At 35.1% G+C, this 12,683-nt stretch overlaps 1 protein-coding gene across 1 annotated transcript in view; it reads right to left on the minus strand.

The window, feature by feature from the left end:
* CFAP47 (cilia and flagella associated protein 47) overlaps positions 1–12,683 on the minus strand; it is a 493,129-nt gene that overhangs the window by 140,418 nt on the left and 340,028 nt on the right. The window contains exon 50 of the mRNA XM_081563532.1: positions 3,384–3,524. Coding sequence (XP_081419658.1) covers positions 3,384–3,524 — 141 coding nt within the window. The remainder of the gene's footprint in view (positions 1–3,383; positions 3,525–12,683) is intronic.

The following is a 12,683-nucleotide window of genomic DNA, read 5'->3' on the forward strand; positions in this document are numbered from 1 at the left end:
TATTTTTAAACAAAAATGGGAAAAATTATATGCAGATATTATCTATTCAAAAACACTTTAAATCAAATTAAAAAATTAAGTTTTAATTATTTAACATAATAAATCATACGAGAAACATTCTTATATTAAAAATATCTGTGCATATCATTGATTATTTTATTTTAAAAATCTAAGCTGTGTGATGACAGGTTGCAAAACAGATTAAGAACTAGGAAAACTATATGTACAGTTATCCTCAATTCTTCAGGCAGGCCTTTCCATATTCCTACTCAAACAGAATTAACCTTTCCATCCCCTGTAATAACTTTGGTCTTTTTCTTACTGATTGCCCAGCAGTACATTTCTTTTCAAATAGAGAAGTTTCAGTTATGCAAAATGAGTACGTTCTGGAGATATAATGTACAACAAGATAATTATAGTTAACAGGGTGGAGTGTATACTCTAAATTTGCTAGAAGGTAGATCTTGTGTGTCTGTGTGTGTGTGTGTGTGTGTGTGTACACAGGTTTATTAGTTGTGACACATACACTACTTTGGTGGGGGATGGTAATGATGGGGGAGACAATCCATGTGTGAGGGCAGGATGTATATGGGAAAACTCTGAATCTCCCTCTCAGTTTTGCTGTGAACCTAAAATTGATCTAAATATTAGATATTTTTAAAATATGCCACTCAGATTTGATAGGTTATTATACTGAATATAGATCACTTTAAATTGTATGCATATTTTGACAATATTCAGTTAGAAGGTAGATTGTGTCTTTACCTTCTTCTGCAAAAAAGTGGTAACTATGTGAGATGATAAATATGTTAATTAGGTTGATTCTGGTGATTATTTCACAATGTATGTGTATATCAAATTGATTTGTCCACTTTAAATATGTATAACTTTTAACAGCCAGCTGTATTTCAGTAAAGCTGGGACAAAGAAGAAATGAAAACAATTAGATAAGAATTTTTTAGGCTTCCAAATAGGGAAATATGAAAAATAATGGTAACATCCAGTTTTAACGAGGGTCAGGTTGAAAGAGACAATCTTATACATTATAATGGAAATTTGAATTGATAAATATTGGAAGAGTGCTTTAACATGATTAAAATGTTTAAGAATTGTTTTTCCCTTTGATCCAATGATTTCATTTTAAGATTTTTTTTGGAATAAAATAATTGATGATATGCACAAATACTTTAATATAAGAATGTTTCTTATATAATTTATGTTGAATAAGTGAAACTTAATTAAAAAAATTTTAAATAGCACACACATTCACAAGTAAATGTAATTTCCTAACATGACTCTGCCAGGATCCCCCACAATAGACTTTGATAAGCACTCTCCCTTGGGCATCCCTTAGATAGGACTCCCAAGATACAAACAAGATTCAAGAAAACCTTGTTATATTTTGGAATCAATTCTCACTTCCTATCTGCTCTCTTCTTGCCTGGAGAATCCCTTGGACAGAGGAGCCTGGTGTGCTGCAGACCATGGGATCACAAAGAGTCAGACACGATTGAGTGACTAACACTATCTACTCTCTCAAGAGAAGCATCTAATGCTAGTCTCTGAAATGTTTTCCATCTTTATGGGTATTTCTCTATCCCCATCACCACCCTAAAAAACACTGTTCTCTTCACTTCAAACCCAGTTAGCTGTTGCAGTGGCCTAGCTCTTCTCTTTCTAAACTGCTTTGAGTAAGTGCCTGGATATCCCTTTTAATCCATGTATTCTGTGATGGTTAATTTTATATATCAACTGGGCTGGACTATGGTGTCCAGTTGTTTGATTACACACCAGTCTAAATGTTGGTAGGAAGATACATGGACACTTTAATCAGTAGACTTTGAGTAAAGCAGAATACTCTGCTTAATGTGAATGTGCCAACGCCAATCAGTTGGAGGGTGTAAGAGCAAAGACTGAAGTGACCTGAAAGAGAAGCAATTCTTAGCCAAGCCTGAAACACGGAAACCCTCTCAGAGCTTGTAGCCTGCCTGGTCTTTCCTGGGCAATTTGGACTCAAGACTGCAACACCAACTTTTACTAATTTTCCACCCTGCTTCCCTGGTGGCTCAGTGGTAAAGAATTTGCTTACAATGTAGGAGATGTAAGAGACATGGGTTCAATCCCTGGGTCGGGAAGATCCCCTGGAGGAGGGCATGGCCACCCATTCCAGTATTCTTTCCAGGAAAATCCCATGGACAGAGGAGCCTGGTGGGCTACAGTCCATGGGGTCACAAAGGATTGGACATGACTGAAGCAACTTAGCACACAAGGACGTGCTTGCCCTATAGATTTTGGACTTGCCAGTCTTCCTAGTTATATTAGTTAATTCCTTAAAATGTCTCTCTCTATAAAGATACAGATTATTGTATTATATTTAACTATACTATATTGGATTGCATGTTGTATTATATTATATTAGTGTCTCTTTCTTTGAAGAATCCTGACTAAACACAAACTCATTTAATAAAGATTTCTATTTTGGCATGCCTCTGGTAGAACTTTCAGAGAAGGCAATGGCACCCCACTCCAGTACTCTTGCCTGGAAAATCCCATGGACGGAGGAGCCTGGTAGGCTACAGTCCATGGGGTCACTAAGAGTCGGACACGACTGAGCGACTTCACTTTCACTTTTCCCTTTCATGCACTGGAGAAGGAAATGGCAACCCACTCCAGTATTCTTGCCTGGAGAATCCCAGGGACGGCGGAGCCTGGTGGGCTGCCGTCTATGGGGTCGCACAGAGTCGGACACGACTGAAGCGACTTAGCAGCAGCAGCTGGTAGAACTTTGCCCTTGTTGACTCACTTTTCTCTATTTCCCTCTTCCGTCCCTGCTACTCACCCATAAGAGAACTCATTCACCTACTCTCTCAGAAACCTGCCCTGTCTATTACAACTCTCCATAAACCCATTTTCTTTTGAATTTCTACTGAAAAGATATGATGTTTAACAACATTCAAAGGAAGCTTTATAATATGGGAAGGGGAAACAATAGCATTTACTTTCTTTTGCATATGAGGAAGACTGCTATCATTTCCTATATTTAAAAAAGGAACACATTACATTGTTAAAATAATATATTCATTAACATTTTACCAGAACTTGACTGAAATTTTGTGTTCAGTAACAGAAATATGTGTAAAGTTCTTCACTTATGAAAGAGTAGGCAGCCTTCAAGCTGAAGTATTATAATCTACTCATTTTAATGGTAGTACAAATCCAGAAATTAACAACATGTAGTTAATCCTGAAATAATACAATTCTTACAGAGATATGAAATACACATTTGTATATGTATTTTGAGTGTAAAGTAGTTACTGATTTGTAAGTGAATGATGAGGGTTTATGAATGTTGATCATGAAACTCTCCATAATAATAAATTTACCTGGTTTTTCCTCATCAAACTTGTCGCATGGTTCTGATAATAATTTCTTATAGGAGGGTATTTGATCTATATCTTCATCTTCATCTGAGTCATCCTGAGAATCACCATTATGTTTGCTTTTAACAGAAAATGAAATTGTACCTACAACACATAGATGCAAGATATCAGATTAACCAGGGTTTAGTTTTCAAAACTAACAATTAGACAGAACTTAATAGAAAGTTCAAGGATATATTTTAAATATTCATTAAAATGGTAATTTTTAAACAGCTTTCTCATAGTAATTAAGAAAATGTAGTAAATAATAGAACTGCATCAGCCTTCAGAAAACATATTGGTCTTAAGTGAGTGTTCTTACACATTTTCTAAAATCATTTGTAACACTCATTTACTACCTTATTAAAATGTTTATTTTGCTTAATACAATATCCTAAGCATGAACTTTCCTTTAAGCATTTCATATGCAAGTACTAAATTTTGTTCAAAAACATTAGTGTCAAAAATTCGCACTCTCTACCTGAAAATTTTGATATAATAAAATTGACTTATAAAAGACTGGCATTAACTTTTAAACTGAAGCTAATATATAAGGAAATGGTTCAGAAATTGACCCTGATATCTCAACACCAGCTTGCTATATTCATATTCTTTTATTCATCTTTAGAGGATGATTCAAATATCCTTTTCCCTTCAATTTCCCACACTTCCATCTCCCTCCTCATTCCTTGCTGATCATCTTATTTCTGTTTCACTAAGAAAATGGACACTTTCTAGAAAGAATTTCTTCACAATCCCACCATTACACTGACCAACCCTTCCACAACGGTGACCTTATCCTCTGGCTTTCCTCTTGTAAGAATGACTGATACATTCCTGTCTGGACAGCTCCTGGATATGTGCACTAGATTCCATCTACTCTGGTCTATTCCAGGATCTGGCTGCTATAATTATCCCTACTCTCATCTGCATCTTCAATTCCCCCTCTTTGAAACATTCTGTAATAGCATCCAATTTCCAAAAAGCCTTCTCTCCATCTAATGTGTATGTGTGTGTATAAATTATGTACTTTTTAATATTTATTTTCATACATGCGCCCTGGAGGAGGGCATGGCAACCCACTTCAGTATTCTTGCCTGGAGAATCCTATGGACAGAGGAGCCTGGGAGGCTACAGTACATGGGGTCTCAAAGAGTTGGACATGATTGAAGTGACTTAGCACACATGCATGTGTACAGACACACACACATGCATACATACATACAAGCACTAATATCATGCTAGGCTCAGCACTAGAATCTGGATGAAATACACTATATAAATCACAAAAATGATTCAAGGCATAAAATAAATGCATTTTTTAAGAAAAAAATCAAAGCAATATCTTGGCATTGCTCTAAGCAAATTTAGTAAGTGTCTTCTTTCAAATTGGCAAAGAATAAAATATTGTCATGGTATTTAAATCTTTAGAAAGAATTAAAGATACAGCAAATAGGAGATAAAGGTATATAATTCAATATTTAAAGCTAAAATAACATGTATCAAAATTAGAGATAATCCATAGGAATATAGATTCAAAAACTGTATGTCCCCCAAAACAAGTTCAATAATTAAAAATAAAAAATGTTTTACTCTTTAAGATTGATAATTTTTAAAACTTTTGATAATATTAATTATTGATAAGTGTTGAGTAACAACCCCTGTCTCAGATACTGTTGGTAAGAGTAAAAATTGGTACTACGTATTTTGGAGGGTAATTTTGCAACATTCACCAAATTGTTGTACATTCCCTTTGATATATAAGTTTAGTTTTTATCCTCTAAATAGCTTATATCTTAAATATTATCCCCATCGGAAAACTAGCAGAGTTATTTACAAAGATGCTGTTGCAATACTATCTGTAATTACAAAAAATGAGGAACTCAATTTCCATCTATGCATGACTAGTTACATGAATTAAGATAAACACTTATTTGGATTATTGTTCATCTAATCAAAAGAAAAAAAATCTATGAAATCTGAGTTGAAAACACATCTATGATACTACGAGTAAAAGCAGCCACTTACAGAGCTTCATGTCTCACATGACCTGCTATGTGCAGTGGGTCTGTGTATGTGTATTTGTGTTTAAAAGATATATATGGATATGAATCGGTATTTGGACAGATACTTATTTTTTCACAATTCTGGAGGCTACATGTTTGAAATCCAGGTGCCGACAGGGTTGGTTCCTTCTGGAGATTCTGAGGAGGATCTGCCCCTCTCCTAGCTTCTGCTGTTTACCAGCAGTTCTTGGCATCCCTTGGTTTGTAGATGTATCATTCCAGTCTCTGCCTTCATATTTGCATGGTGTTCTCTCCTGTACCTAATTGTGTCTATTTTCCTCTTCTTAAAAGGACAACAGTCATATTGGGTCAGGGCTCACCCTAATTCAGCATGACTTCATTTTAATTTGATTATATCTGCAAAGACCCTATTCTAAATAGGATCACTTTAACAGGTATCTGTGGTTAAAACACTAGGTCCTTGGGCAAGCAGTTCTGACAGTACAGACAGAACACAGTACGGGGACATACCCCTGAATACAGACAAGCATGTCTCCTCGTAGGAGTGTTCCAAGATCATGGCTAAGAGTAGTTGGAGCCGAGTCACAGGGCCATTTCAGGATCTGCAGTTGAACCAAAGTTGGAGAGCCTGCCGCAGGGGCAGACAGGCATGTCTCCCAGCTGGTCCCCAGGTAGGTCGAAGTGGTGGCTAAGAGGGACTGAAGCTGTGTCATGGACCACTTCAGGGTCCACACATGGGACTGAATTCTGTGGGCCTGTTATACAGGGCATGGGCAGGTATGCCTCCTGCTAAATTCCTTGGCAGATAGTGCTAATGGGACTGTAACAGTCCACAGGGGTGTTTTCTGGTCTATAGCCAGGATCACAGGTGGCAAGACTGTCATCTGAGCATAAGCCTGCCTTTTCAAAATGGTCCTTGGTGGTTTTGGACTCCACCAGGGTTTCGTGGTCTCCTACCTGGATTCCACAATGGCACTTTTGTCCTTGGAAGGCTTTCAAATGACTGTGCTGAAGATGGATACAATTGGTGGATCTTCTACTCTGCCATCTTGCTGATATCACTCCTATCTTATTATTTTCAATTCCCTTGTTTTGAAATATCACAAAGGCACGTAAGTTACAAGTTAAACTTCATGTCCTATTATAAACATGGCTTTCTTATTTTACATAGGAGCTTGATATATGCTCACAAACAGGTTGTGGAAAGACAGGGTATATAGTGGAAAGAACACAGGCTTTTGATAGAATGTGGATTCAAACTCTTGGCTCTACTACTGCTAACTTAGCCTTGAACATGTCACTTACCACATTTGTAAAATGGTGCTAGTTGTTTTGGGAACTAAATGACTATATAGTTTATGCTTATGTAGGACTTAACTATGGAGAAGGCAATGGCAACCCACTCCAGTGTTCTTGCCTGGAGAATCCCAGGGACGGGGGAGCCTGGTGGGCTGCCGTCTATGGGGTCGCACAGAGTCGGACATGACTGAAGCGACTTAGCAGCAGCAGCAGCAGCAGCAGGACTTACTATATGCCAGGCATTGTTCTAGGGATTTACAAAAGCTGACAACTTTTTCCAAAACATACCTATGAAATAAGTCCTATTATTATCCCCATTTTAAAGAAGTGAAACTGACACAAGAAAGTTCAGTAGCTTGCTCAAGGTCAATCAGCGTTTAATAACACAGCTGGAATTTGAACATGAGCATTGTGATTTAAAGTCCACACTTTTTTAAATTAATAGATTTTATTTTTTAAAGAGTTTAATGTTTACAAAAAAATGAGTGTAAAGTACAGAGAATTCCCATATACCTCCCGTAGTTTCCCCTATTATAAACATCCTGCATTAGGTGGTACATTACTTATAAGGGATGAGCTGTTAATAATATATCATTATTAACTAAAGTCCATAGCTGACACTCTGGTTCACTCTTTGTGTTGTACATCCGATGACTTTGACAAATGCATAATTTCATCTATCTGAAAGTGAAAGTGAAAGTCGCTCGGCCGTGTCCAGCTCTTTGCGATCCCATAGACTATACAGTCCATGGAATTCTCCAGGCCAGAATAATGGAGTGCACAGCCTTTTCCTTCTCCAGGGGATCTTCCCAAGCCAGGGATTGAACCCAGGTCTCCCACATTGCAGGAAGATTCCTCACCCCCTGAACCACAAGGGAAGCCCTTCATCTCTCTATCATTATAGTATCAGAGAATAGTTTCATATCCCCCCTACCAATCCCCTGTATCCCACTCATTCATCCCTCCCCCTCAAACTCTCCTTCCCAGAACTGGCAAGCACTGGTCTTTTCAGAATGTTGTATAGATGGCCTTTTAAGATTGGCTTCTTTCACTAAGCAACATACATTTAAGCTTTGTCCAGTCTTTTTGTCATTTGTTTTTATTACTGAAAAATATCCACTTATATGGATATACCACTATGTATCCATTCACCTGCTGTAGGACATCAGGGCTGCCTCCACATTTTGGTAATCATGAATAAAGTTGTTATAAACATCCATGTATAAATTTTTGTGTGGACATAAAGTATGAATTCATTTGGGTAAATACAAAATGAGCTGATGATTGCTGGATCAGGTTATGAGTATGTTTCGTTGTGTAATGGACTGTTAAATTGTCTTCCAAAGCACCTGTACCACTGTATCATTTTACATTCTCACCATTAATGAGTGAGAGTTCCAACTGTTCTACATCTTTACCAGCATTTGGTATTGTCAGGGCTTCTGGATTTAGCCATCCTAATAGGTATGTAGTGTTATCTCATTGTTGTTTTAATTTGCAGTTCCCTAAAGACATATGACGTTGGAAACCTTTCCATATGCTTATTTCCTATCAGAATATTTTCTTTGGTGAGGAGTCTCTACAGATTTTTTGACAGTTTTTAAAATTGGGTTATTTTACTGCTCTTATTGATGGGGAAACAGTGGAAACAGTGGCTGACTTTATTTTTCTGGGCTCCAAAATCACTGCGGATGGTGATTGCAGCAATGAAATTAAAAGACGCTTATTCCTCGGAAGAAAAGTTATGACCAACCTAGACAGCATATTGAAAAGCAGAGACATTACTTTGCCAACAAATGTCCGTCTAGTCAAGGCTATGGTTTTTCCAGTAGTCATATATGGATATGAGAGTTGGACTATAAACAAAGCTGAGTGCTGAAGAATTGATGCTTTTGAACTATAGTGTTAGAGAAGACTCTTGAGAGTCCCTTGGACTGCAAGGAGATCCAACCAGCCCATCCTAAAGGAAATCAGTCCTGAGTGTTCATTGGAGGGACAGATGTTGAAGCTGAAACTCCAATACTTTGGCCACCTGCTGCAAAGAGCTGATTCATTTGAAAAGACCCTGATGCTGGGAAAGATTGAAGGCAGGAGGAGAAGAGGACAACAGAGGATGAGATGATTGGATGGCATCACCGATTCAATGGACATGAGTTTGGGTAAACTCTGGGAGTTGGTGATGGACAAGGAGGCCTGGCGTGCTGCAGTCCATGGGGTTGCAAAGAGTCGGACATGACTGAGTGACTGAACTGAACTGAACTGCTCTTAGTATTTTAAACTGTATTTTGGAAACCATTCATTTATTAGATATCAAAAAATGTACAAGAAACAAAAAGGCACTATACATTAATAAAAGATTCAGTTAACTAAAAAACCAGTAAACAAACAAAAATGAGCTTATGTATACAGAGTACAGATTGGTGGTTGCCAGAGGCAAAGGGTGGGGGTGGGGTTAGTGAAAAAGGTGAAGGGAGTCAAAAGGTACAAATTTCTTGTTATAAAATAAGTAATGTAATGTACAGCATCATGACTACAGCGAATAGTACTGTATTGCATATTCGAAAGTAGCTAAGAGAGTAAATCTTAAAAGTTCTCATTACAAGAAAAAAATTCTAAATGTGCACTGATTGATATTTAGATTTAACGTGATCATTTCACAGTAGTAACAATTATTAAATAAATAAGATTCAATTTAGCCATATTAGATTAAAACCTATAGACCTATACACACCTAAAAACAGAGGCCCAAAATATATGAAGAAAAAACTGATAAAACCAGAAGGAGAAATAGATAATCCTACAATAATAGCTGGAGATCTCAATATCCCACATTCATTAATGGATAGAACAACTAGACAGAAGACAAATATGGAAATAGAGGATGTGAACAATACTATAAAACAACTAGACCTAACTGACTTAAATAGAACATCCCACAAAACAGCAGCAGAAGAGACATTCTTCTCAAATGAATAAGGAACAATGTTTAGGGTAGATCACATGTGAAAGTACGAAGTGAATCTTAATAAATTTTAAAATACTGAAATTGCACAAAGCATTTTTCCTCATCACAATGGAATGAAATTATAAATAACAGAAGAATGAAATGTATAAATTTGGAAATTAAACAACATACTCAAACAACATTTCAAAGAAGAAATCACAATGAAAATTAGAAAACATCTTGAGAAAATAGAAAATGAAAACATAGCATATAAAACAAAGGATGCAATAAGAGCAGTGCTGAGGGCAATGGATAGCAGTAAACGATTTCATTAAAAAAAAGAATAATCTCAAATCAACAACCTAACTGTACATCATATGAACTACAAAAAGAAGAGCCAATTAAACCCAAAACTAGATGTAAGGAAAAAATAAAAAAATTTAGAATAGAAGGAAATAATACACAAAACAGAAAAATAAAGGAAACCGAAAAAACTCCAAAAGTTTGTTCTTTGAAAAAATCAACAGAAGTGGTAAATCATTAGCTAGATGTACTAGGAAAAAAGAGAGAAGACTCAAATGAATAAAATTGGAAATAAAGTAGGACATTACTATTATTTTTACCAAAATAAAAAGCATTATATATGCATATATATGAGAATATTATAAACAATTATGTGCCAAAAATTGGATAAACTTACATGAAATGGACAATTTCCTAAAACACTCACTGATGTATGAATAATAGAAAACTTGAATAGACACAAAATTAGGAAGAAAATTAAATCAGTAACCAAAACCTCCCTGCAGAGAAAAGTCCAGCACAAGATGGCTTCACTGTTTAATTCTACCAAACATTTAAAGAAGAATTAACATTTCCAAAATACTGAGGAGGAGGGAAAAATTTATAACTCATTCTAGGAGACCAGCATTGCCATGATACAAAAACTAGACAAAGGCAGTACAAGAAAACTAAAATCTAATATCCCAATGAACATTGATTCAAAAATTTTCAATAAAATACTAGAAAATCAGCAGCATATCAAAACAATTATATACCAGAATCAAATGAGACTCATTTCAGGAATGAATGAATGAAGGGTAAATTTATGTACACCAGCAATGAACAATTAGAAAAGAAAATTAATAAAACAATTCAGTTAGATAAAAACATTATTTGGATAAACTTACATATGTTAATATGTGTACTAAATAATAAGGGAACCTAATCACTACTTCAAATATTATGAAATAATTTCAAGAATTAAAAGTACACTTCTTCTATTCTTTCTCATTTCAGTTATTTATATACTTGACACATTTTTTCTTCCTCCAACATACCCATTTAAACATTATTGCATTTTTATTACCCTATAGCAGATAGAAATTTGACAATTGTTTGAAAAACAGCTCAAAAGTCCTATATGAGTGTAAGACCATATGTTATATACCAAAATGAGAAATTACATATTCATCTAAAAAAACAGAAATGGATGAAGAGAACTGTAAGAGAAATTAAAGGTCTATTTAGTAGCATATGTTTTAATTGAAATAACATTTTAAAAATGTATCTTGGAATTACACCATTGATTCATATACATTTTCTCCAATGAAAAACTTTTTCATTGGCAATATAAGTTTTATTTCTAAACAATCACATTTTTAAATGGCATTTTATTTTCAGTTATTAAGTAACTATGGTAGAAGAGATATGTGGTCAACTTCTTATAAACTTTTATTACAAAGAATAACTGTAGACTCAGCAACATGATTGGTAGTAATGAACCTTCAAACAAAATGCAGTAAATAATTATGAGAAGAATATGTATTTCAAATGATGATAATATTTTGCCACAATATGTATGTACATGTGATAAATTCATTCCCTGTATTCCTCTTTTCTGGCCAAAGCCAACTAATTCAAAATGGAACAAAAATAAAACCTTGATTATTGGCGCTTGAGTTTATCAGAGTGATAGGAAAATTATTAGACTGCTTTGGAAAAACTATAGGTGTAACAGAAACAATAGTAGTGAACAAAAGCAACTCTCTAAAATACAACATTGTTCATTTAATGGAGATTTTCAGTTTGAATGAGTGTTACAAAAATTCTAATAGGGATCATAATTATAGCTATTATATTTTTTAATAGTACAAACTTGTATTTTGAGAAATGGATTATTTTTCCTCTGTAAACAGTCTAAATGTTTGAATAGTAAATAAAACAAATCCCCTAGTGTATAAATCATTTGCAAAAATTAGGAATTATTTTTCTCTAATTTCATGCTCTCTTGTAAAATATAAATATCAAATTCAAATTTATAGACTGAGTAATGTAATTTCACATTAATTTCTTTTGAAAAAAATGAAAAAATATTTACTGAATGATTATTCTGCATTAGGCAAATGCAAAATGCTTCACATTCATTACCTATTTAAACACTTTCATAAATATATGAGTTAATTACTCACTGAATTTATTTTAAAGCTGAGCAACTGAGGGTATAGAGAAGATTGGGTAACTTACTCCAGGTCATCCAGTTAGTAAGTGCCAAAGGCACATATATTTACCTGACATAGAATATGGGAAATGGCACATTAAACCATGTGTAAATATCATGGAATAAATGGGCATTTGATCAGAAAAACAGCAAAATCACTCACATACCTCGAAAATACTTATTTTAACCTAATGTGATAATGCTCAGATACTGCTCACTGATCACCTAAAATATATCATCCCTTAGAAAACCTGCAAAAGCAAGATTCCATGGCAACAGTTAAACTTGGCAAGGTCTTTGACTCTTTGCACTTGGTTCCCTCACATCCTTCCTGCTCCTTCCAATGGACCTTCACCACTCCCTCTCGCTAATGAGGAGAACTGTTACGGAAAAAATCTCTGTATAGCTAGAATTTTATCCACTTGAGAATTTCTTGGAGGCACATTAACTGTCATGAAGTTTTTTTCCATAAGTATTTGTTCTATGCACATTAT

Source organism: Giraffa tippelskirchi, chromosome X (genome assembly GCF_054371585.1).
Source record: "Giraffa tippelskirchi isolate mGirTip1 chromosome X, T2T-mGirTip1v1.2.pri, whole genome shotgun sequence".
Lineage (NCBI taxonomy): Eukaryota > Metazoa > Chordata > Mammalia > Artiodactyla > Giraffidae > Giraffa > Giraffa tippelskirchi.